The sequence below is a fragment of the Schistocerca americana genome, chromosome X (genome assembly GCF_021461395.2).
Source record: "Schistocerca americana isolate TAMUIC-IGC-003095 chromosome X, iqSchAmer2.1, whole genome shotgun sequence".
Classification (NCBI taxonomy): Eukaryota; Metazoa; Arthropoda; class Insecta; order Orthoptera; family Acrididae; genus Schistocerca; species Schistocerca americana.
In genome coordinates, this window is record NC_060130.1 from 928666493 (window position 1) to 928694297 (window position 27805).

Below are 27805 nucleotides of genomic sequence, written 5' to 3' on the forward strand. Positions count from 1 at the left end.
TTGTGGGCATGGTACTGCGTCATAATGTATAAAACTATTGCTGCTGGAGAAAAGCCAACGTTTTGGCCATCGTTGCAGCGGTCTTCTTGCTGTTTACATTGTGACGCGGTACCATGCCCACAAAATAAAATATCAAAAATTTTCTGCTATTGGGGCAACATTTCAGTGTAAAGCTTGCAAAGCCAAAAACCTAGCGTCACTCAATTGCAAATGGGTTCTTATTCTCAGTATAGAACACACTATCCAAAAATGATAAATTTTTTTACTCAAAAATTAGTATTTATGGCGTTTTTACAAAAATATATATAAAAATGTTGGAGCGTGTTGTTTTGCTAATCATTTATAGTTACTTCTGTTGTTTCTCAGGTTATATCATAATACAAATTTCCTCATCAAGTTTGTAAGTGAGCGAAATTTGCCATTGTCAGAAGCAGAAGTGGTGGATGACGGTGACGCTGTAAATTATGACTATTGCAATCCAAATGATACCCAGGAGTACTGTCCAAATGTTCCAGTAAGTGGTTAAGTTTTATTTTGAATATTTCTTAAAGTTTGAAAACTTTACGCTATTACAGATTGAACTAGTTTAAAAACATCTTTTGCCGGCTGGTGTGGCAGAGCGGTTCTAGGCGCTACAGTCTGGAACCGCGTGACCGCTACAGTCACAGGTTCAAATCCTGCCTCAGGCATGGATGTGTGTGATGTCCTTAGGTTACCGTATTTACTCGAATCTAAGCCGCACCTGAAAAATGAGACTCGAAACCAAGGGAAAAAAATTTTCCCGAATCTAAGCCGCACCAGAAATTTGAGACTCGAATTCAAGAGGAGAGAAAAGTATTAGGCTGCACCTCCAAATCGAAACAAAGTTTGTCCACTTTAATATGAGACACAATTAAGGTTGAATGAATGATGATACAGCTACAGTAGTTTGGTTCGAGTCGTAAGCTTAGCAGTTAAGCTTTACCAGGTAGCCATTGCTATGCGTCAGGCATTCCGTCCGTATTTATACGGGTACCTTCCTTTTTCACGTGCTTCGTCTGGTTTGAATTGATTGCTTATTTTTCTTTGATCTGATAAGTGCCATTTTCTTTGTTATAGGTGTTTACGTCACTCTAAGCTGAAAATGCATTACTGTACTGTGTCATGCATTGTTTGTCGCATTCTGATAGTGCGTGTTTACGGCCTGTCGCCGCTCGCGGCATGGCTTGCTTTTCTGCGTGCTGTCGCCGCTTACAATTAAAAAAATGATCAACAAGAACCAAATAATAGACTGCGTATAATAGATGATGTTCTGAACGAGAGTTTAGCGAAAATTTTTCCCCGTGTGAAACTCTTTGCAGACGCCTCTTTAGTACATTACATTACATTCTGCACAGAAATTAGAGTCATCTTAGATTTAAAAATCTAGTCAATTGCCGTGCTTCATTTCTGACTGTATCACTATTAGCCATAAGAATAATACAAATATAAACATGACATGATATGTATATTCTTCCATGTTTGCTGTTGTCTCACTCTAGTTTCGCAGTTTATTAGGCAGACAGGATTTAAATGAGATAGCAGCAAACGCGAAAGAATACATCGCAAAATGTTTATATTCATATTATTCGTATGGTGAAGAGAATACTGCATGTGATTCACAATTCGTAAAAGTTCCTATTAGCAACCATCTCTTCTCACAGGTAGGGAAAAATTCAGAATGTAGAGTTGGCCATATTGACAAAAACCTCGAACAGTCTTGCCAGTTGGATTTTCGTAGTACATTGAAATGCTGCTACATTCGAAGATGAGCATTACCCAATTTGTATTTATTTCGTTGGATAATGTATGAAAATGCAGTGGTCGAAACTCGGGGCGGAGAAAGAAAGCTCGTCTTCCACCTTTTTTTAAATTTATTTACTGTCGCAGAGGTTTTGGCGCCAGTACTTATCTTTGTGCTTGCAAAGCGAGCCTGTGTAGCGTTACATATATTCGATGGCAGAAGTTAGTTGTGGCGGCACCTACCAACATTTTTCAGAACTTCCACTTACTTTGCACTCGATTCTAAGCCGCAGGCGGTTTTTTGGATTACAAAAACCGGAAAAAAAGTGCGGCTTAGATTCGAGTAAATACGGTAGTTAGGTTTCAGTAGTTCTAAGGTACTGATGACCTCAGCAGTTAAGTCCCATAGTGCTCAGAGCCATTTGAACCAAAAACATCTTTCAAGCTAGTCAATTCATTCTAGTCAAATAAAAAGCTGCCAAGTTGTATTGGTAAACCCAGATAGTCATATGATTAATTGATTTCAGTAGTAATTAAGCTAACAACTTTAAATGTATATTGATTCATCCATTAGATTTTGGTCATATACCTTCTGGCCATCTTCAGAGTGAGTTGATTGAAGCTAAAGCATGTGTTCCCACATGTGGAATAGGTGCTGACATCTGTAAGTTTGATACCTACAGTATTCTGGAGATATGTTCTCCCATATCAAGAATATACAATTTAAATTCTGTCCATGAAAAAAATTCAGTTTACATAGAATTTGAAAATAAATGCTGCCTTCCATTTGTACGTTTTCCTGTTTGTCTTGAAGATGACAGTTAGGGTCATGTTTTGTATTGCAAACTGATCCAAATGGACTCAGATCTACAAGCAAGCATTAGTCACCATTGTTTCCATACCATGAGTACATTAAGAACTAAAATTATTATGGCATGTAGTGTTGCTGAGTCTTCAGGGCCTGCTTATACACTTACAAGGAAGAGTTTTTGAAGAAAATTGATAATTCCTTCACGAATTTACAAGTCACCAAAGAAACAACTGAAGGTGGCTCTGTAGAGTGAGGAAGAGGAAGTAGATAGTGTTATATCCTTCACTTTCCTGCTGTACATAAGAAGTAATTTCTCAAAAATTGACTGGATTGTCACAAAACATAAAGTTTGTGATTTTTTGCCCTCCATTGAAAATGGCTACTCTTCTCCTTTGTATAAAGGATGATTTGATACTTCAAAGCTATTATTTACAAGATCTCGTAAGAGTGGCGTTCCATACATCAGGCAGATGATGTGAACAATTCTCAAGACATGCACGGAACATCGGTGGTACACACAGTTCTTACAGTCCCATAAATCAGCTGCGGTAGGATACCACATCGACACTGGTGATCTTGTAGCATATGATCTGGCATCAACCTCATCCTTTTGGGACTTGGTTGTGAAAGAAGCAGTATAAATGTGCGTGGCAGAGTATTTAATTAATTGTCATTATGTTTTCAGCTTGTATAAAGTGTGTAATGTGACACTTGCTTTGATTAGCTCTCAAAGATGTTGGTAGAGTGCCACTTCTGTCAGTGCATCAGTATCTTGGTTGTTTCAAATGTCTAGCCACAGATAACAATAAGTTCTTTTAAAATTCTTTGCCACCCAACAAATATCACTGGAATGAGAGTACCAGAAGCTCCGTGTGCAGAGGCACAGCCGTCAGGTGTAATGGGTAGATAAGAGGGTGAGTCAAATGAAAACCTTAAATATTTTTGTAAATATTATTTATTGTGCGGAAGTTGTACAAAGCTGTATCACTTTTCAACATAATCTCCACCACGCTCAATGCAAGTCCTCCAGCACTTACAAAGTGCATAAATTCCTTTAGAGAAAAATTCTTTTGGTAGTCCCGCACAACCACTCTAGCACCGTGTGACGTACCTCCTCATCAGGACAGAACTTCTTTCCTCTCATTGCGTCTTTGAGTGGTCCAAACATATGGAAATCACTTGGGGCAAGGTCTGGTGAGTATGGTGGACGAGGAAGACACTCAGAATGCAGGTCTGTGATTGTTGCAACAGTTGTATGGGCAGTGTGGGGCCTTGCATTGTCATGTTGCAAGGACATCTGCTGACAGCAATCCACGTTGCTTTGATTTGATTGCAGGCCGCAGATAATTTTTTTTTAGGAGATCTGTGTATGATGCACTGGTGACAGTGGTCCCTCTAGGCAAGTAATACTCCAAAATGATGCCTTTTTCGTCCCAAAAGAGAGCCAGCATAACCTTCCCTGCTGATGGTTCTGTTCGAAACTTCTTTGGTTTGATCTCTTCGTTTCCGGTTGGTGGAAGTGATCCCAGGTTTCGTCCCCAGTAACGATTCTTGCTAGGAAGCCATCACCTTCTCGTTCAAAGTGCCGAAGAAGTTCTTCACAAGCATCAACATGTCGTTCTCTCGTTTCAGGAGACAGTTGCCGTGGCACCCATCTTGCAGACACTCTGTGAAGCTGGAGCACATCGAGCACAATTTGGTGTGCTGACCCATGACTAATCTGTAAACATGCTGCAATGTCATTCAGTGTCACGTGGCAGTTTTCCTTCACTATGGCTTCAACTGCTGCAATGTTCTGTGGAGTCACAAGTCGTACCTGACTTGGATGAGGAGCATCTTCCACTGAAGTTAGACCATTTGCGAACTTCCTGCTGCATTCGTAGACTTGCTGCTGTGACAAACATGCATCACCGTACTGAACCTTCATTCGTTGTTGAATTTCAATAGGTTTTACACTTTCACTACGCAAAAACCGAACAACAGAACGCTGGGCGGCTATCTTTATACTCATACTGCGACTGTGTGTGTGCGCATCTGCACTATGCTGCCATCTACAGGCCATTCTGCATGCTGTTTGTAGCATGCTTATCAACTTACAGGATGACGGCACAAAATTTCGATTTGTTATTACAAATTTAAGGTTTTCATTTGACTCTCTCTCGTATGTATTTAGTAGCTTCAGTCAGTTGGCTCTCCAATAAGACAGCAAAATATCAGTGGAAGGGTTGAAGTTTTACAGCTGTGCACATAAAATCCAATGGGTTAGTCCAGGTGTGGGTAACCTTTGCTGACCTGTGGGCCTGATTCACATAATTAAGCTTGCGGGCCACCTCGGTGATGCAACAATGCACTCATAGTACATACAGTCAAAACAATAGATTCGTGATGTTAATGTTTATGGCTTAATGCACAGATATGAATGGCACCCTTTTCTCAACCTGCCGTGTCAACAAATTATGCTGCAAAACGTCCATTTTGGCGAACATTTGGCATTGTTTGTCCAAATTCGAAAATAACTTGCAATTTTGTCTTTCCACAATAAGCTGTTGTTGAGCTATGGATTTTGTCAAAAATTGCCTTTCTATTTTATACTCCTTCACATCAGATAGTAATTCACTACAGAACAAGCAAACAGGTGTATCCTTGTATGTGTTAAGGAAATAATGCTCCATTCATTTCTCCCAGTATTGGTGGCGTTAAACATGTACTTTTCTCTTCATAATGCCAGATCTTTTGAGAATAAACTCTGTAAAGACACACAGAAAAACTTGCACAAAATTAACAAACTAGCACAGAACTGTACAGGTGAACTGACAACAGATAGCCTGGTTTTAAATAAAGTTACAGCCCCTGCTGTTGTTCAGATAGTGAGTAATCAAATTTCTGCAAGCTTCGGAGCATATGTAATAGCCATTGCTGAGGTTATGGGCACAAAACTGCCACTTAAAGATGTATGAATTATGTAACTTCTCGTGAGGAGCAAAACAGGACTGTTTGTGTGTTTCTGTAGTATTGGTTAAATATTAAGTAGAACTGTTGTACTTTTCATGTCTTTTTGCTGTACTTTCTTCTTTTTGCATGTGGATATAGGCAACTATGTAAGATTGTATAACAACAGGGTGGTTTATTGGTGATATTTATTCTTGCAATCTTACAGTAGTCACCGATGAAAAAATTTGTCCCTTTTATATCTACATATACCTCCCCAGGGCTACCCTGCAGGTCGCATTTTCATTCTTGGCATAAGGGTCACTATTCCTTTGCTGTTCCACTAGTGAGTGGCACCGGATGTATTAAAATGTAAGCTTTGAACTGTGAAGGTGGAAACAGAAATATTTTCGACTTGCATCCGAATGCAGAGTACCATAATTAACAAGTATGTTAAAAGAAGAAAATTATTTTCAATTGGTTGGTGGTTGCCTTCCACAAGAGGAAAAACTTGTTTAATCTATGAAACTGGGAACTTAATGTCAATTTGGATAAAACTAATTTTATCCTTCTATTTCCTGGTTTTTATCCCATATCCTCAAGCAGTCAGCATGGTAATTATTGGGTTTGGGAAAGTAGGTGGTAAAGGGTGGCCAGATGCTCTTTCTGTTGCCACACCTTGGCCCCACCCACCTGCTCCCCTCGTGCTGCCATCAGGGTGGATCACAAAATTAATTTTATTAAGGATCAATAATGTTTCACCTTGAAAGCATGACAGAAGGCATGTATAATTTCGTAATGGGACATTCCGCCAGAAAACCAACAGTGCCAAGCTATATCCAAATCTCAAACAACAGAAATTGAAGAGGAGGGGGTTGGAGGGGGGGGCAGAGAGAGGGGAGGGGGCGAGGGGGTTAGAAGACTTTATTTAATGTTTCATGTACATACTGAGACCTGCTGTGCCAAATTAACGTCCAGTATCTACACTACATGATAGCTCTGCAATTTACAGTTAAATGCCCGGCACAGGGTTCATTTAACCACCTTCAAGCTGTTTTGTTACAGTTCCACTCTCAAACAGTGTGCAGGAAAAATGAACAGTTAAATCTATCTGTGTGAGCTTCGATTTCTCGTTTTATTATGATGATCATTTCTCCCTGTGTAGGTGGGCACTAAAAAATATTTTCACAGTCGGAGGAGAGATTGCCTCAACAAAAAGCACCTTTGTTTCAATGATTGCCACCTCAATTCATTTATCATGTCTGTGGCACTCGCACCTCTAGTTTGTGATAATGCAAAATGAGCTGTCTTTCTTTGGATTTTGATGTTCTTTGCCTTATCTGTCTGATGCAGATCCCATAATGCACAGCAATTCTCCAGGAGAAGGTGGAAAAATGTAATCTTAGCAGTCTCTCTAGTAGACCAGTTCTGCCAATAAAAGATCATCTTTGGACCACAACATAACCCATAATTTATTCATATTTGTAATCCCAAAGTACATAGTTAAATAGACGGCTTTTAGATGGGTATGATTTATTGAGTAACCAAAATTTAACGGATTCCATTTAGTACCCGTGTGGATGATTTCACACTTTTGGTTATTTAGACTTAGTTGCTATTCTTCACAACATACAGCTATCTTGTCTGCATCAATTGGTTGTGACCACCTAAAAACTTTACAAGACAGTAAATAATGGCACCACCTGCAACCACTCTATCTTCTGAGATTATTGAACCTAATTATTTTGCACTTGGTTTTGTACCTCTCCTGTAACTATGATGATTGGTGAGGGGCAGCAGTATCTTCATTTTTACGGCAGATTGATTTAATTATTACATAAAAACAGTCTGTAATAAATATAGGATCATTTTCAGGTAGTAAATGCTAAAAGTCACCAGTTGGTGACTATATGCTAAAAAGATAATAACTAACTAAATAAATAAATAAATGAAAGATCTTGTTGATTTTAGGAAATGTTCTGTTAGTAGGGGTTACAGGAATTTAACACCATGTTACTAATTTCTTTGCTCTGACAGTCTTTTGCAAAATAGTTGTATGTGTAGACGTGGGAGTGTGTACTCCACTCAAGTTCCAAAATAGCTGCACCATAATGAGTCTAATGTTGGGTGGCAAAAATAAAACTAGGTCGTAAAATGTTTCCCACTTATTATGAGAATCCTATTAGTTAAGCAACTGGGGAACTGCAATATCATTATGTCAGAACATTATCAAAAAGTCCTGCGTATTGATCCTTACAAATTTTTTGTCATGCATGGAAAAAAACTACTAGATCAACTTGTGCGTGGTGATTTCTGCCAGTGATTGAAGTGGTTTCAAGTAGTTTAGTTCTTTAATTTTTCATTTTTCCAGGTTGAGAGTGGTTCATCCTCAGGGCATGTGAGCTCGCATATCATACCATTATGCACCAGCAAATCCTCATCAGTTCATTAAACAGTGATTGCGTAATGTTTATAACAGTGTTTCGTACACAGTTTGTGGCCGTTTTGTACCTTTATGTTAAATGGTATACATTTGATAGGAAGGGGACACATTCTGAATAATAAGTGAAAATAAGTTGATGATTAGTACTGATTTGGTTTATTAATTACATTGGAAACTGCTGGGAAACAGCAAGAAATAATAAATGTGTTTCCCACCAAAACATACCTTTTGTACTACACTTCAGAAATTTCAGAAAATTTGTTGTTCACCTGAGGATATAGATTAAAACATGGCAAGAACAGTGATACAACTAAAAAATGCAATACTTATGAAAAGTCTTAAAGAATTAATTCTATAAAACTTACATTAAAATAATATAAGCTGCCTTTAATGTTTAAGTAACAACATTGTTGGCAGTAAATTCCATTATATTTTTCATGGACTTTGGGGCACTTCCATGCGTATTTTACAGTGCATAAACTAAAGATGCTGTTCTTAGACCTGTCACTTTTCTTTCCCTGGTGCGATGTGTTTGCTTCGGTAAATCACATAATTTCTTTTTAAAAAAGGCAACAATGTTTACAAATTTTCTTATGAAATCTGATCTTCCTTTTTATAGGAATCGTTTTCAGAGTAACATGTCTTGCATCCTGATCCAGGCAACCTTGGTGAAAATCACACCATTCATTTGCTTGTTAAAAGAACGACTCCAGCCATTTCCCTTGTCCCATCCATGTCAGAAGTATGCCAAAACTCCTATATTCTCAAATATACATATACAATCCCGAATCCACTGTACAGTCTATGGCAGTGGTTACTTCGTGTCAATAATAGTCACCTCTTGTTCTGTGACACTCATTTAGAAAGGGAACCAGACCATCGTGTTCAATCCATCGATGTAGGAATGACTTGGTCAAATGCCTATGAACAGCCAGTCCATATCTGTTTCAGACAATAAGCCATTTCATTTATAAAGAAATATATGAATAAATGTAACTTCTAAAGAATCTAACTTCACCTGTTGATTCACCTGCATCAGATGATCCATGATGCTTAGTAATCATGGTTGAACTTACAATCATATATTTGTTAATCACAAATGCTATTTGAAGAAACAAAATTGTGTATAAAGTTGGTAAAAGTTTCCATTTCTTTTTCCTAGTGTGATGAGTGTCAGTGCAGCAATTACATCCTTACTTTTTTTGTTTTAGAACTGTGATGAATCATCGTCATCAGAACATGAAGAAGATGGACATGAATTGCAAGAAGTTAATGGCCATCCAGTCACACCAACTAGAGATGAAAGGGAAAGCGTATGTCAGTGGAAACTGTTGACTCCACCTACAGTGGTGAGCATCTTCAAATATAGTGACAACAGTTGTTGTATGGGGAAAGTACAGTTAAAAATTTTTATCTATTATTTACGTATCTCTTTAATTATGTTATTTGACATCCACTGTTAGTATAAATCTCATCTGGACTTTTCAACTGCTTGCAGTCTTCAACTGTGTGCATTCATGTTGCTCCTGCATGTTTTCTTATATCACCCTCTGTCCATCACCTCTCTTCTTATCTGTTGGAATTTGTAAAGAATGGATAGTCCTTATTCCAGTTGTAGTGTAGTGAGTTTGTCATATTTTCAGACCTGCCCTATTAAAATACAAATAAAAACACATGGTAACCAATCACTGAACTTAGTTTTTATTAAAGACTCATTTCAGATGTTTGCCCTTTCATCAGGTGGCATATCAGGTGTCTAGTTCAGGTGTGATGCTCCTGGAAAACCAACATTGTCAAAATATCTAAATTGTTTGAAATTTATCACTTGGATTGCAGAGTGCTTTTGGTTGTCATTTCTTTAGTCGAAGAACTGCCATGAGTTCACAAAATGTGTTGGAGTCTCTCCGTATCTTTCCAACGTAAAAGTTTCCATAAGTACACTGTATTTTATGTGCTCCAGTTCTCTTAAATTTATCTTGTTTGTTTACTGTATACGCTAGTCAAATTTGTGTGTAGTTGAAGAGCTGATGTTGAACTTTCGTTTCTTCAGATTTCTCGCTATCTGGTGTGACACTGACCCATGAGGGATACAAAAGCACTTGTTCAAAATATAGTTTGCCATGTTAGTCAACTCTCAAAGAGACCAACTGTAACGCTATCACAGCAGATAGGGGAATGGATGTTCAAATATCGTCCGCACAATGATGCTATGCGCGATTTACATATCAAAGTCCAGTGAACACCCCCACCCCTGCTGCCACCACTGCATTTCTCGTAGCTGAAGTGTTGCTGGTTTGCTTACCTCATGTCTTGTAGGCATTGCCCCGATTGGTTTGTTATACATTGGTCGCGAGTTCTAATGCTTGTGAAAGAAACAATGCATAATAATGTGGTACCTGGGGAGGTTTAAAAAGCTTAAGCATAATGAAAATCATAAAATGCTAGGATGCCAATTAATTTTGTTTTATTTATCCAATTGTGAAATTTGTAAAAAGATTTCTAGAACCAGTCTATTGTTAATATTCATAATAACATTCCTAGTCGTTAATCATTAGTCCTCGAGCACCGCAAAAGTCACAAAATGCTTCACGTGGTCTTAGAATCCGCATGATATCGCACAAATATATTGCACGAATACATTTTTCGAGGCAACTTTAACAACCGCTTGTCTTTACAGAATTGCAATTTGAACACTGATCTGCATGTGACCACCTCGAAAAGTGATCATAGTCTGCCTAACAAGCTATGTTACCAGTTTGGCGGCAGCCTTTTCAGGACAGAGTTGTTATTGGTCCATCCTTTCCATCATTAAGTGCTGATAGTAACTAAAATTTGTTAGTAGCATTTCCTAATGAACTGAGTGATATTGAAATTATTGTTAATAAGGTCTCAATGCAAGGAACATCATCAGTGTGGTTGGAGCTGTATATTAATATTTAAACAGGAAATATAAATAATCAAAGACCTGCTTCTTGGTGCCCAGTGTGGTAGGTGAATCCCCAATCTCTCTCTCTCTCTCTCTCTCTCTCTCTCTCTCTCTGTCTGTCTGTCTGTCTGTGTGTGTGTGTGTGTGTGTGTGTGTGTGTGTGTGTGTGTGTACAGTACAGTACAGTACAGCTCTTGCTCACCTGGCCATTCTCACACTATGTGACTATCTGGCATGTCGCAGTGAGTGTGCTTTGTGATCCTGCCTACTCGCTAGTCTCCCATAGCAAAATCTTCCTGTACTGTGCATTAAAACAATGCAACAAAAATGTAATACATGTGGGCAGGAATGTGGTATAAATGCCACAATGATACTGATAAAGGGTATGCTAGTGTATGGGGTGACCTTCAATTTTTTTTTGATTTGTTCTTGATTAACTTTGTCTCTCTGTGACTTACCAACTGTTTATCATTATGTCAGTGGTTCCAATTTTGTAACAGGTTTTTTTTTCTAACTGCTCTATGATGTGACTTTCTGACACAGCTAGTGTTACTGTTCTGTGTATTACACTGCTATAAGGTGCTACTTTCGTCATGTGTGGTGGGATGAGCTGTTGTATATTATTATTTCTATTGCTATTGGTTTTCAGAAAATGTTGAAGTTATGTTCTGTATTAAGAACTTCCATTCTTTCATGTAGTTCATCTGTATGACAGGCAAACAGTACAATGTCATCATGAACCAGGGTTATTTTGGATAAGTTGCATTAACATATATTTATTCTTTGTCTTCCCATCTGGAATCTTCTCGAAGGCTGCCAAGAATAATTTGGTGGTAAAAGTCTTCTAATCTGACTCCTACTTTAATTTTGAATATCTCACTATCCTGATGAAGTGTAGTGGAATCTGTAGCATTAATATATGAATTCTTCAGGGTACTAATGAAACTTGAATCGGTGCCTTTTTTTCTCAAGAACAGCTAGTACAGATTTTCTCTCAGTGGAGTTGAATGTTGTCTCAAAATTCATAAATTGGCAAAGTGGTAACTAATATTCTTTGCTCTGTTTTGTAATTTCATTCAAAATTTGCCAATGAGGCAGTGTGCTATATCCACTTTTAAAGCAGGCTGGTTCCAGTATGTAATAAATATCCAATATTTTTACTATGTGAGAAGTAATTACTGTAAATATTTGGCACATTAAGAAGAGGAGACCCGATTGGTCTACAATGTCATATTAGTCATGTTGTTGGTGTAGAACATCAGTGTGCTTACTAAATTTGACTACAGAGATCATTAAATAGTGCTAACACACATTGTTTATTGGCTCAACTAGTTTAGACTCCATAAGTAATTATAAATCCAGCCTACTCGTCAAATGTTGGGTGTTGAGGAAACCTGCTGTCTCGGATCGCTAGACAAAAATTCAAGCAAATTGTGTTAAAGAGTTTTATTACGAAATGAATCACTGACAATACTTAACTTTGAGAATGACATAGATGTGTCGCAAGCAAAGGGCGACAGACAAAATAAACAATGTTCGTCAGTATATACAGTTCCTAAGTTGCTGGTCTTGAAGTATTTAATCATGATGCTGCTGTAGAAGTGGGCCACAACCAGTCAGGACAGCTCTTATTCCTCTTCACATGGAGGCCACTGCCGTTGCGTTGTTGTCCTGGAGGGGGGTCGGTCAGCATGCAATTGGCTGACATCGTTTTCACAGCCCCCTCTGCTCTCTCGTTTCTGACTGGCATGCCGGCACTTGACTTTACGCTGTAACAAGTAATTTTCAATAGCTCATATTGCTTCTTAGGCAATGGCTGTGTGAGAATTTAGGGGTAAGCTTCCTCCGATGCTCACGACAAAGACAGGTTGTGGCATGTACGTAACAGCACGTGACCCTGCAGGTCTTAAGAGTGCCAGTAGCCATCTCTGGCTGAAAGCAAATAACTACAGGTGAATTTAATAATTATTGACTGCTGGTTGAAATGCATGAACACTCTATCCCCAACAAAGTTAAGACCTTTAGTTTGTACCTTTTCAACTACATATTGATTTCCTGTGGGCCCTGCGCAGAGCAGTGTGTTCGCGAAGTGTAGCGGACGAGCCGACAAGTGTGACGTCACAATTTCGTTGCAGGGTCTGTATATGTCGTTGGCCCTGACATCCTCAAGGCTCCTACAAGAGGACTTGCAAGCAATTTTGTAAGTTTTTGTGCATTACTTTTCCTCCACCTTTAATCGTTTCTGTTGAGAGACCTTAGTCTCCTTGTACCCTCAAATTCGTCATAACTCTATGACTTCATACACACCACTTGACATTACCTTTTTAGCTATCTGTGTTTTTGATTCATCTCCTGAAGAATGCAAACATTTAAAGAAATCTTGGTATGTCTATACGATTTCCTCTCTGTTGTTGCTGTGCTGTCTATCATCTCAACTAATGTAATTTGATGTAAATGTAATGCAAGTATTATGTTCATTGTAAGTTTGTTTCTCACCTCAACAGGAAAGGGAAGGGTAAACTGGCTGGGCTGATAGCAGGAAATTTAGAGGGGGGAGGAACTAAATCTCATGGTGGAAAAACTTTTTTAGTGTAAGATCAGTGTCCAGTGGGAAACTCGGCCAGGCAAGTACTAAAGATGTTAAAAAAGTTCAAGATACAAAAGTAAAGTGAAAAATAATGTTAGTATATTTCATCAAAATATTGGGGGATTGAAGAATAAAATTGATGAGCTTCTGCTTTGTTTAGAAGATATAGAAACTGAGAATGTAATAGATGTACTATGCCTGTCTGAGCATCACATTGTCACTGATATGCAAAAGGTTAGCATCAATGGGTACAAATTAGCTGCACATGTAAGTAGAGATAATATGATGAGAGGAGGAGTTGCCATATATGTCAAAAGCTTCCACAGTGTAAAAAATTTAGAAACTAAAAAATTTTGTGTAGAGCAAAATATGGAAGCATGTGCCACTGAACTAAAACTAAATGATGGCACTTTCATAATTGTAACAGCGTAAAGGTCCCCCTCAGGGAATTTCCAGCTATTTCTAGAAAACTTGGATGCTTTGTTGTGCTATCTGTCAGACAGGTGGAAGCAAATTATCATTTGTGGGGATTTCAGTGTTGATTCCCTGAAAGAGTGTAATCTGAAGAATGACCTTGTAGTATTACTCAGTTCTTTCAATTTGAGCTCCATCATTGATTTTCCTACTCGGATAACAAAGAACAGCAGGACAGTGATAGATAACTTTTTTATAGACCAAGATAAGTTTAAGGACATAAATGCTTATCCTGTTGAGAATGGTCTTTCAGATCATGGTGCACAGCTAGTTACAGTACATGACATAGCTCCATGCAGTATATCAAATCAGAATTTCAAAGCAGTGCTGAACGCACAATATAAATATTGCAAACTTTAGGCAAAGCCTACAGCAGCTAGACTGGGATGAAGTGTATAAGGAACCCAATGCAAACTTGAAATATAACTTATTTCACGATACATTTTTAAGGGTAATTGAAAATTGTTTTCCCAAGAAAATAGTTAAACATAATTCCAAGAAAACATATTAAAAACCTTGGCTAACTAAAGGAATAAGAATATCTTGCAACCGTAAAAGAGAACTGTATCTAACAGCAAGAGGGAGTACTGACCCCGAAATTGTTCAATATTATAAAAACTATTGTGCGGTACTAAGAAAAGTTATTAAAAAGTTCAGAAGCATGTGTATCATGTCTGAGATCAGTAACTCTGATAATAAAATTAAAGCAATTTGGAATATTATTGAAAAGGAAACTGGGCAACCAAGAGCACAGGAAGACTTTAGTGCCATAAAACTGAATGACAAGTGTACTAACAAACAATCAGAAATTGAAAATATTTTCAATAATCATTTTTTAAATGTTGTGGAGAAAATAGGATCTAGATCTTCACTAGAAGAGGCAAGGCTACTAATAGAAGAGGCCATACCTGTGCAGTTTGAAATAACTGTATTTCCACCAACCTCTCCCTCTGAAATCAGTAAAATAATAAACTCACTGAAAAGTAAAAGCTGTTACTGAATTTATGGCATTTCCAGCAAGGTACTTAAAGCTTGTTCCCCACAGATAAGTAGGATTCTCAGCCACATATGTAATAGCTCTTTGGAGCAGGGTGTTTTCCCCGATAGACTGAAATATGCCATTGTAAAATCATTGCATAAAAAGGGGGATACGTCGGATGTCAACAACTATCGCCCAATCTCTCTTCTTTTGTAAAAATAAAGTACTAACAAAATATCAGTTTGGTTTTCAGAAAGGCTTTTCAACGGAAAATGCTATATACGCTTTCACTGATCAAATATTAAATGCTCTGAATAACCGGACATCACCCATTGGTATTTTTTGTGATCTCTCAAAGGCCTTTGATTGTGTAAATCATGGAATTCTTTTAAGCTAAATCATTATGGTTTGAGGGGGGGCAGTGCACAAATGGTTTAATTCATACTTAACTGGAAGAATGCAGAAAGTTGAAATAAGTGGTTCATGTAATGTTAAAACACCAGCTGATTCCTCAAACTGGGGGGCTATCAAGTATGGGGTCCCACAGGGTTCGATCTTAGGTCCTTTACTGTTCTTGATATACATTAATGACTTACCATTCCACATTGATGAAGATGCAAAGTTAGTTCTTTTTGCTGATGATACAAGTATAGTAACAACATCCAAAAACCAAGAACTAAGTGATGTAATTGTAAATGTTGTTTTTCACAAAATTATTAAGTGGTTCTCAGCAAACGGACTCTCTTTAAATTTTGATAAAACACAGTATATACAGTTCCGTACAGTAAATGGCACAACTCCAGTAATAAATATAGACTTTGAACAGAAGTCTGTAGCTAAGGTAGAATTTTCAAAATTTTTAGGTGTGTCCATTGATGAGAGGTTAAACTGGAAGCAACACATTGATGGTCTGCTGAAACGTCTGAGTTTAGCTACGTATGCTATTAGGGTTATTGCAAATTTTGGTGATAAGAATCTCAGTAAATTAGCTTACTATGCCTACTTTCATTCACTGATTTCGTATGGCATCATATTCTGGGGTAATTCATCGTTGAGTAGAAAAGTATTCATTGCTCAAAAATGAGTAATCAGAATAATTGCTGGAGCCCACCCATGGTCATCCTGCAGTCGTCTATTTAAGGATCCTCACAGTAACCTCACATTATATATATTCACTTATGAAATTTGTTGTTAATAATCCAACCCAGTTCAAAAGAAATAGCAGTGTGCATAGCTATAACACCAGGAGAAAGGATGATCTTCACTATGCAGGGTTACATCTGACTTTGGCACAGAAAGGGGTAAATTATGCTGCCACAAAAGTCTTTGGTCACCTACCAAACAGCATGAAAAGCCTGACAGATAGCCAACCAACATTTAAAAATAAATTAAAAGAATTTCTAGATGACAACTCCTTCTACTCATTGGCTGAATTTTTGGATATAAATTAAGGAAAAAAAAACCAACTTAAACATTAGTGTCATGCAATATTTTGTGTAATGTAATATATTGTACAGAAATCTTTTATTAACCTGACACGTTCCACATCATTACGAAGTGTCATATTCATGATCTATGGAACAAGTATTAATCTAATCTAATCTTATTATATTTTCCTTGTATATTATCATTACCTATTTGAAATTTCTGAACATTTTTGTTTAATTCGTCTTATTCCACCATGGTTCTACTATAGTTTATTTGAAATTCTCACATTCACTATAATATAGCTTCTTCATTCCGTTTAACATTGTATTTCCTTTTGCTTTCTTCATCCCTGCAATCTCTTTGGTTGTGTGTGTGGTTTTTTTTTTTTTCTTTTTTTCATCTCTCTCTCTCTCTCTCTCTCTCTCTCTCTCTCTCTCTTTTTTTCGTTTTCTCTCTCCCTGAATGTGCATCTTAACGAGTGTAATCAGCTAAAATTCAAAAGTAGTTTAGGACTATCACATATTGTCAAAATTCTTTATTATTTGATAATCGTAGTTGATTTCATTTTTAGTTCAATTTTGTCACTGTGTAGTCCATTTTTCCATTTGCTTTCTTCCAAAACAATGTGTAAAGGACAATCATGTTGTTCATCTTGGCAAATTCTACTGATGTTTGACTGCTTTCATCCCTGAAATCGTATTCTAAGTTTCGCGCAGAAGTTTTAATTTTTGTCCTGCTTTCCCATTAAAATCTTGGAACCTCTTTGTGGTAATGTGATCACATTTGGGTATAGATTTCCATGGAGTACCTTTTAAAGCAAGTCTTGCTGTTTTCTCTGAGATTCCTTCTACAATAAACCCTACACTTAAATTTCCTCCATGCTCTGTACTAAAATGTATGTTCCTGATTCTAATTATATGTGGTCTTCATCATCTTCACTGCAGTTCTGATAAGTACACTGTACCCCATCTGATCTTATTTAATTCTCCCATCTACACTAATCTCCCTTTGACTCCTAAATTTTTGCAATTTAATGACCTTAAATTAATAGTAGTAGAAGCAGTTGTGTTTCTAAGACAATAACATGAATTATCTATTTAAATAAACTTTGTGTAGCGAGGCATGAGTGCAGAAATGTCATCTTTTGGTAGTCAGGATACTTGGATGTTCACATAATTATGTGTAAGCTACAACCTCAGTGCTGCAACAATTGTGTTTTGACACAGAATATAATTTTAATGTTTCAACATTGTGAGTGCCTCATGCTGGGGAAGGTGTGGGCAAATCAAATTAAATTATCATCTCGTAAAATTCCTCATACAATCAAAGTTTGTGACTTGTCAATTTTAAGACTCATACAGACTAATAAACTAAACTAAGGTGACGTACATACATACATATATATTACTTTACATGGTTATAATTTTTTTAAAATCTGTAGTTATACTATAAATGGTGTTATTTTTTAGAGAAATACTATATTACGTGGCCATCATTCAAGAAATCTACACTATAATAGCATTTACCTTTAAAATATCTTTTGATGTTTCCTTCAGTATTTTTTTAGATTGGGGTCACTTTTCCCCTTGCAGATTTTATTTAAAAATTTCATGCGCATGTAGCATGGAGTTTTTTCTTATAGTTCGAGTCTGTGGGTAGGTAGCATGTAACTTGGCCTACGTCTAGTCTCATACTGATGCAGGAAGCAGTGTCCTCAAAAAGTTGTGTGTTTTTCTTTGTGAAAGTGAGAATCTCATATACACACACAGACTAAGAATGCTGTCTACACAATCACCGTACAACATACTTTTACGTTTTTACATATCAAGGAATCTGACACAGCTTGCAGTGTCTAATTTTTTGTCTGTACAGCTTATCTCACTCTCACATCGTACTGGTTTTTCCATGGCGAAATGAGTAATTTCTGTTATTGCAAAGTTTAATTTCAAATTATTATTTTTACCCATGCTTCCATGTCCCCAAGTATGTGATCAGTCATTGGTTTTACAGCAGACTATCACTGTTGAGTGAGCTGCATAGAGGATGGTGTCAGACTCAACCTGGCATGGCATATCATTAATCTAATACAAAAATAGTAGTGGTCATAATATTGAGCTTTGTGGGACACCTAATTCTGTGTGTTCCCAGCCAGAAAGGAATTTCTTGCCACTGTTATTAACAAGTACTATATGTTTTCTGTTTGCCAGATGTAATTTCCTTGAAAACCACGACTAGTCAGTGTTTGAAGAAGGCGGTAATGATTTACGGTGTTTGAAGGCTTTGGCAAGATCGCAAAAGATGCTCGACACACACATTCTATTATTGAGACAACTGCTAACTTCTGTTACCAATTCATTTGTTGTGTGGGTTGTGCTGGAGCCTTTCCTAAGACCCTACTGATTGCGTAAAATGATATTGTGGAATGATTGCGTAAAATGATATTGTGGAATGAATTGTAATTTTCTGTCTGATCACATGCAGCTCTTTCAGATGTTTTTGAAAAAAGTTGGTAACAATGAGATTAGCTTGTAGTTTCTCCATTTCATCTTGTTTCCCCTTTTTATGAACTACCAGAACTTTGGCATATTTTAACCAATCTGGAAAACTTCCCTCTTCTAAAGACTGGTTGCTTGTGAGGGAGAGTTGATGTGCAGTACTATGACGTATTGATTTTATTATTTTAATGGGAACCTCATACCAACCCAGTGAGTTGAAATTTTTTAGGGAGATTATGATTCTAATGACATCAGAGCTTCAAACAGGTGAAAACTTAAAACCCGAGAAATTTCTCTCTGCCATAATAGAAATTCTACTTGGTGGTGGGGAGGCACCAATTTTGTTATAATTAATGTAGAAATTATTGAAGGATTCACATATGGCACTGGAATCTGTAACTGCTTACCATTTATCATTAGTTAGAGGGACATTTTCTCTCCATTCCACTGTCAACCTCACTTCTTATAACAGACCAAACAGCTTTGGATTGGTTTTTTGCATTTAAAATAATTTATTGATTGCAGTATGCTTTGCTAATTTGACTATTTGTCAGATGTTTTCCTTTATGTGTTAACATATTTAAGTGATTCAGGATTTCTGTTAACTTTGCCTCCATATGCAGTTTCCTCTTCTTGATGCTAGACACATTATTCTTTTGTTACCCATGATATACTTTTATGAGACTCAGTTGCATCTGTTACAAAAGGAAAGCATTTATTGAATATGCTCATGAATTCGGTTGAAAAGTTACTGTAGTTGTCACTTGTTGGAGAGTGTTTTCTGACTGACAATATGGTGAGGCTAAGATTTTTAATAAATAATAAATACTTCCACATTTTCTTGGCTGAAGTTCCTACATCTATTAGTTGTGTCACCTAAATTTAATTGTGGTAATGATACAAATAGTGCTACATGGTCTGATACTCCTAAATCTAAAGTAACTTTGATGTTGTAATCATAACTACTTACAATATTATCAATACATGTTGAAGTAGTTCTGTAACTCTTGTGCATTGGTTGAAATTTAGATTTAGTGCTTTTGTGGATATCAGAGTCTTTAAATGTGACGCAAGTTTGTCATTAATTCTTACATCTATGTTGAAGTCAGCACATGTAACTAGTTTCTTACACAGTACTCAATTTTTAATTTATGTAACAGAGTTCAAATTTACCTAAGAACACACAGTTTATATGGTACCCAGGGATGCCTGGAAGTTTGTCGATAAGATTGATATTTCCAGTTCTAACCCCATGTTCATTTAGACCTATTACCTTCACTGACTGTTTCATACTTTCGCATATCATAAAGCTTGATGATCATTCCTTCAGACAGACCTCCAATGTTCAAATGCGTAATGTAAGTACTACTGCATACATTATTGGGTAAAGACTCTTTAAAACTAGTTTGTTTACAGGGTAAAGGAACTTCCACTTGTGTATTGAATACTTCTTCTGTATTGTTGGTGTTGGACCAGATCCAGTTAAAATTGGCCCCTTTCACTAGTTTCCCTGTGTGTAGACAATTCAAGCGACGGCTTGTTTGCTTTTGCAGTTGCTTTCGTGCATTATTGTGTCAGAGCCTTGTTTATATTTGATGCTAGTCTCTTCTTACCAGAGTGATTCAAGTTTTGTCCATGCATTGTGAAACTAGCTTTTTCACAATTGTTGACATCAAGAAGTGTTATGTTTTGGAACAGAAGTGTTTTAATTTTTCATTCGTTCATCGAATTTCACTATTTACACAAGACCAGTCCACCAGATCAAACCACATGGGTAGATTCGTCACTATAACATTTATAGTCTGCAACTAAAAGATAGGAAGCAATTTTTTTTTTTAGAAATGCACTGGCCTCATTGCTGTAAACCTCGTTTGATCCCACTATGAGAACAACACAATCACTGTCAGTAGAAATGGCACCTTGTTTTTCGACCCCACTAATCGCGTTTTCAAACTTCACTCTATGCTTAACAAAAGCTGAGACACTCATATTTTGTTTTGCAGAGTCTGATACAAAGTTTGAAACATTGTGTACTGGGCTATCTCCAAATATTTGACTTCTATTTCATGATGCACTTGTTTTTGTGTTGCTGCAGAACAGTTCTTTGCAGATTCCCTGTGAGTTTTTGATGGTTCTCTTTTGCACATGATTTTAAGCACAGCATGCAGTCGTCTACATTTTCAGGTGCAAGCTTATTATCGGATGCATGTTGAATATATGTACAACAATGTTCCTTGTCTGCTATTGTTACACAGTCTTTTTCAAAGTTCTTCTTTCCCTTTTTTTTTTTTTCTTTAAGCACATTTCTTGGTTACAAGTGAGCTAAAAGTTTCGAAACACTTATTTTCATTTACTTTTAAACTATTACTGTTCCCCATAATTTCACATCTGTGTTATAAAGCAGCACATTTAATTTGCAACACTTCTGTATCACTTTGTAGAACTTGATTTATTGAGTCCTTGTCTCTGATAATGTTTATATACTTTTTTTCATGTGTTTCCATTACACAGGCATCATATGACTAAAGAGTAGTCCACAGTTACTAACTTTATTTTCCAACAGTTTTTGTGAAATCACTGTTTACAGCATTTTCACTGAATACCTTTCCTGACTTTCCGGTCACACAACGTACAATTACTACCACATTTTAATTAACTTTTCTTGGAGCAATTAACATTTACTAGTCTGATCAGCACCATCTTAAATCAACACAACTTGTAACTCTAAGTTTTTGGTGTCTTTAAACCCCATTGAACTGAAATGAGTTGCTTTTGCAAATTGAGCAATCAGAAGTAAAACCAATATCTTGTTAAGGAAATTATTATGTAGATGTCGGATAACTTAAAAATTTGTAACAACCCTCACACTCAGTGCAGCATATATGTGAATCAGCTCACTCCACGATAAGTAGGACTCTGATTTTTATGATAGGGCATACAGTATTTGGTAAGACTGAGGTGTTATGAAAACTCACATAATTGCTTGCTATGAAAGAACTAAATTAATTACTGTAATACGTTAGGTCATATTTATGCGTATATGGCCATTTCTCTATGATAGAGCAATTTCAGTATGTAAATGGTCATATGCACGTTATTTTCACACTTTCAAGAAGTAAAGAACTTTTCTCATGGAACTTTTTACTTTTGTGTTAAATTTCTCGGAATTTTACTTCTCATTTTGTTTTCTGGAAAATGGTTCATAGCTACCTTCCTTCTCTATTTCATTTGAATCCAAAACATGGATTTAACCCTTCTGCAGCAGTGAGTTGGTGTAGCCTGCTGTTGTCAATTTCTAGAATTACTTCAAAAGAAACATGACAGCTGCTGTCACACACAAATGACTGAGAGCGAATATGATAACATTGAAATTACATTATGCTTGTAGTCATTTGATTTCACAGTTTACTGTAATTCTGATACAAATACATCATGTTTGTTCAGTTACCAAGGAATTTTGGAAGCTCAAGAGGAATAAATTGTTCAGTAACTCGCATATCAGTTTTTCCGTGGTAGGGTGACATTATTTTGAAATAGATAATCTATCAAAGAACTAAGTAAATATGAAAAATAAATAGTAAAGCTTGGTCCTTTTTAATATGTGTTACTCTTGAAGATAGAGCAATTATGGCTGTGCCAGTAATGCTTTGAATAATGGCATAAGTGGCCAATTTCCTAGGCCCAGTATTCTTCTAAGTGGTTCGTCTCCAAAGTGGTAAATTATTCTAGACCCTGGACTGCAGGCAAATGTCTCATTGAGTTATTCAGTCTTGTTGAAGTGAGAAATGTTTGCAGTATAGCTCGTGGGAGGGAGAGTGTAAAGTGAAACAAAGCATGCAAGTAAAATTACAACAGTTGGTGCCTCAGTATGTTGAGAAAACATTTGTGACTGATAATAAAACACATATGGTAAACTGTGTGACATAAGAGTAACTGTGGAGAAAAACACAAATGTGAAATACAAAGGATTGCCTACTTGCAGCCAATGTCTGTTATTCCTTTGTGTCTAAGTGGGCATTGATTGAAATCGATGGAGGAAGTTAAAAATTTATGCTGGCTTGGGATTTGAATGCGGATCTCCTGTTTATTAGGCAGATGCTCTGATCACTAAGTCACCTGGACTCTGTGGTCATTGCAGCTTCACGGACTACTCTAGCACGCCTCCTATCAGACCCAAATTCTCAACTTGTCCACATACTACTAATGTAGTGCCCCTTCCCTGCATCCTCATTACTTGCAGCATTTTGCTGATTCCAGTAAAAGTTGGAGCGTGGTGCGCATCCGCACTGAAAAAATCATTAGCCATCTTTTCCTTAATTATATGTGTGTGGCGTCTGTTCTTTTGACCATGTCCAAAGTAGATAATTTGGGTCTGATGGGAGACGTGCTAGATAGTGTAGTCCTTACATTTGTGATGACTACTCTGCCTGGATGGTTTAGTGGTCAGGGCATCTGCCTAGTATGCAGGAGATCCGGGTTCGAATCCTGGTCCCGCACAAATTTTCAACTTTCCCATTGATTTCAGTCAGTGCCCAGTTGCAGCCAGTACAATTCCTTCGTGTTTCAAGACTGCACCAAAAAGACAATGGGTTGCAAATGAAAGGAAATATGGGTATCAATTCATGAAACCAGACACCATATGGTGAGTAGCAACTATCCTTTTCATAATGTTATTGTGAGAAGTTCAGAAGAAGATGTTCCAGGTGAAAAATTCAGGGAACATTTAGAAAAAGTAAATTTTTCCACCATTAGTAAATTGTTTGGCAAATATATGGCTGCTATATGAACCAAATGCATTAAACATGACGGTGTACTACTCTTAGCAATGGATGCTGTGCCTTATACAGTGAAATATGCTGTTTCACTAAAATCATTATGTTGTAAAGTGATGTGTGTGACTTGCACAGAGTTGCAGAAGGGATTTGTAGTAAATTCAGTGGCATTGACAAATTTATGGGGTGTGTCAACCCCATTCATGTGTTGCAGTGTTTAAGTTGTTAGCTCCAGACATTTCCTCACTACCATCCACCATTTTAAAAAGATGGAGATCTGGATTGATGCCTGCAACTATTACCACCAGAACTTCGGTGTTGTGAAAAGCATCATTGATTCATTCGGTAGCAGTGAAGCAGCTTGAATTCCCTTTGCCCAAGGGTCAATGTCTACTGCTGATATTTCAGACTAACTTTTTTATGTAATTTCAAATTTTGGATTAATTCCTGCTGCCATAACTGCTTTGGAGCAATCAGAAGTGATACTAGTGAAACCAGTAAAACATATGAAAAAATTGTGAATAAATAAGAATCTGTTTGCAGTAATGTGAGAAGAATTTTCAAAGAAAATGCAATAGGTGTTGAAAAGAAAAAAAAGTGTAATCATACACTTTGTCCCACTTCACTGCTTTTGTTGGGTAAAAAGAACTGTCTTAATCACTTAGATCTATATTCAAATTATTTTGTCAAATTTAAATATGCCGCTCTTGAGGCATGTAACTTGGAATCCTAAGTGAAGTAGCTTATCATTAATGAGCAAGTGATATGATGAACATTATACGTAGAGCAAAGAAGTTTAGTATGTTTTCATTCTATTAACTTGCAACAGGCTCTGGTTGTGAAATTTATGTAAGGGTATGGAACGACTCTTTATTTCATGCTGTTGCGGAAGGGTGAAGTCCATGTTATGGAGTCAAATGAAATAGGGAAGAAAGGTAGGTATGTGCCAGTTTTCCAGAAAACAAAATGAGGTGTGCAATTCTGAGAAATTTAACACAAAAGGAAAAGTTCTGTGAGAAAAGTTCTTTACTTCTTATGAGTGAAAATATGTGTATATGACCATACATTTTGTGTAAGTCATTTTGCAATTTGTTTCGATCATCTGACTATTATTTGTTTGTAAATGACAACATTATCTGCAAACAATCTTAACAAGGACCTCCTGCAATGGAAGGTCACAAGTTCAATCTTCAGTAAGACTCATTTGAAAGAGTTGTGTTAAAAATTATGACAGGTAAAATACACTCCTGGAAATGGAAAAAAGAACACATTGACACCGGTGTGTCAGACCCACCATACTTGCTCCGGACACTGCGAGAGGGCTGTACAAGCAATGATCACACGCACGGCACAGCGGACACACCAGGAACCGCGGTGTTGGCCGTCGAATGGCGCTAGCTGCGCAGCATTTGTGCACCGCCGCCGTCAGTGTCAGCCAGTTTGCCGTGGCATACGGAGCTCCATCGCAGTCTTTAACACTGGTAGCATGCCGCGACAACGTGGACGTGAACCGTACGTGCAGTTGACGGACTTTGAGCGAGGGCGTATAGTGGGCATGTGGGAGGCCGGGTGGACGTACCGCCGAATTGCTCAACACGTGGGGCGTGAGGTCTCCACAGTACATTGATGTTGTCGCCAGTGGTCGGCGGAAGGTGCACGTGCCCGTCGACCTGGGACCGGACCGCAGCGACGCACGGATGCACGCCAAGACCGTAGGATCCTACGCAGTGCCGTAGGGGACCGCACCGCCACTTCCCAGCAAATTAGGGACACTGTTGCTCCTGGGGTATCGGCGAGGACCATTCGCAACTGTCTCCATGAAGCTGGGCTACGGTCCCGCACACCGTTAGGCCGTCTTCCGCTCACGCCCCAACATCGTGCAGCCCGCCTCCAGTGGTGTCGCGACAGGCGTGAATGGAGGGACGAATGGAGACGTGTCGTCTTCAGCGATGAGAGTCGCTTCTGCCTTGGTGCCAATGATGGTCGTATGCGTGTTTGGCGCCGTGCAGGTGAGCGCCACAATCAGGACTGCGTACGACCGAGGCACACAGGGCCAACACCCGGCATCATGGTGTGGGGAGCGATCTCCTACACTGGCCGTACACCACTGGTGATCGTCGAGGGGACATTGAATAGTGCACGGTACATCCAAACCGTCATCGAACCCATCGTTCTACCATTCCTAGACCGGCAAGGGAACTTGCTGTTCCAACAGGACAATGCACGTCCGCATGTATCCCGTGCCACCCAATGTGCTCTAGAAGGTGTAAGTCAACTACCCTGGCCAGCAAGATCTCCGGATCTGTCCCCCATTGAGCATGTTTGGGACTGGATGAAGCGTCGTCTCACGCGGTCTGCACGTCCAGCACGAACGCTGGTCCAACTGAGGCGCCAGGTGGAAATGGCATGGCAAGCCGTTCCACAGGACTACATCCAGCATCTCTACGATCGTCTCCATGGGAGAATAGCAGCCTGCGAAAGGTGGATATACACTGTCCTAGTGCCGACATTGTGCATGCTCTGTTGCCTGTGTCTATGTGCCTGTGGTTCTGTCAGTGTGATCATGTGATGTATCTGACCCCAGGAATGTGTCAATAAAGTTTCCCCTTCCTGGGACAATGAATTCACGGTGTTCTTATTTCAATTTCCAGGAGTGTATTAGCTGCTAATGACACACCATCCACATCAGGAAGGCGACAGAGAGTGAGTGTATGGGAGGTACAGAGAATTACCTTCTGTGGGATTGTATGTAAAGGATGTCACAAAGGGTGGATAGTGTCGACATTCAAGAAATGTTCAAAACCAACCATTAACTTGCACCATGAACACTAAATGAAAAATGGCACGTCCCAGTGATCACAAAGGTTCATACCATCACGATTGAAGGTGACCTTCTTGAGAATTACAAATCGTGCAGGATGTTCAGCTAGGTAGCCACTCTTAAACAATACATATAGAATCATATTGGTGTAATGGATATGGAATTTGATGGTGTGCAACAGAATGCCAAACATTCCACCGTGTAGCTATCCTTTAAGGCATAGGTTCAGATAGTGCAATAATGTTTTATAGGCATGGAGAAAGCAAATGTCCAGAGGGTGAATTTGTCCAGTGGTTTCAGGTGGTATGAATTGCAATGTCTCACCCTTTTCAGGAGGGATAGTTTGCTCTAAAGGAGTAAGTGTCTTACACACAGACCAGGAATCGATCTTGCTGTAATGTAAATACTCCCTACTGCCCTCACTAGATCACACATACATGAGAAAGAATTGTAGGTGGCAGAGCACCTCTAACTTCTCGCAGCACAATAAACAACTTTCCAGCCAATTTACGATTGAGATTAACAGTCTGCATAATTTTATACGACATTCGTGTGGCATTGGTGTTAGTTTATCTTGATATAACTCCATTTGTATCTCTAATTTTCAGGACTCCTTCCATATGCATTTTCTCATCAAATCCCAGTCAGTCTGAGTTGAAAACAAATTCCTTACAGTATGATCGGATAAGTTTGTTTATTGCATCAACAAATTTTTGGGCAAATTCCGCAGTTTGCTGTGCATCATCAAATTGATACTTCGTTTGAAATTTCGTTACCTTACATCTTCCAATTCTGTCGCATTGTTTGAAATTACGCAACCATCTACTGCTTCCCTTAAAATCACTGTAATCTATGTCAGGCACAACCCAGTAGGTCACCATCATTCCGCATCCTGTAAATTGTATTGAGCATCCTTGAAATTTGCAAACACCAGTTTTTGTAACAAGTGCGCCTTGTTCTCCCTTGAATATGCCCTACATGGTCATACTGCTGCAGAATTATTCGAATTCTGTTAATAATTCTTTTTTTACTGTGCTGCAGATAATCTTCCAAATTATGTTTAGTACATGCTGCTTGGGCAACAATTGCCCTTTACTACATTACACTGGAGATAGGATTTGTGGTTTCCTGTCTGACAAGGATGATGAGCTACACGGCTTGACACCTGTTTCAGTATTGCTTTCACTTTTAAGCATGTACTGCCATCATTGTATTCTTTATGTACATTGCCCGCACTGTTGAGCATATACAACACCCAAGGTTCCACTTACATTGCGGAAACGCTAATGTTTCATCTGACACTCCTTTCTCACTCTGCAAAATTCCTTGGGTTCCTTTCTGACGAAGTGTCAACTTCAGCAACTGTTGTTCTCGATTAAT

General features: G+C 38.1%; 1 protein-coding gene across 1 annotated transcript in view; it reads left to right on the top strand.

The window, feature by feature from the left end:
- LOC124556495 (condensin complex subunit 2-like) overlaps positions 1-27805 on the top strand; it is a 190189-nt gene that overhangs the window by 149007 nt on the left and 13377 nt on the right. Inside the window, exons 9-10 of the mRNA XM_047130452.1 lie at positions 367-514; positions 9155-9292. Coding sequence (XP_046986408.1) covers positions 367-514; positions 9155-9292 — 286 coding nt within the window. The remainder of the gene's footprint in view (positions 1-366; positions 515-9154; positions 9293-27805) is intronic.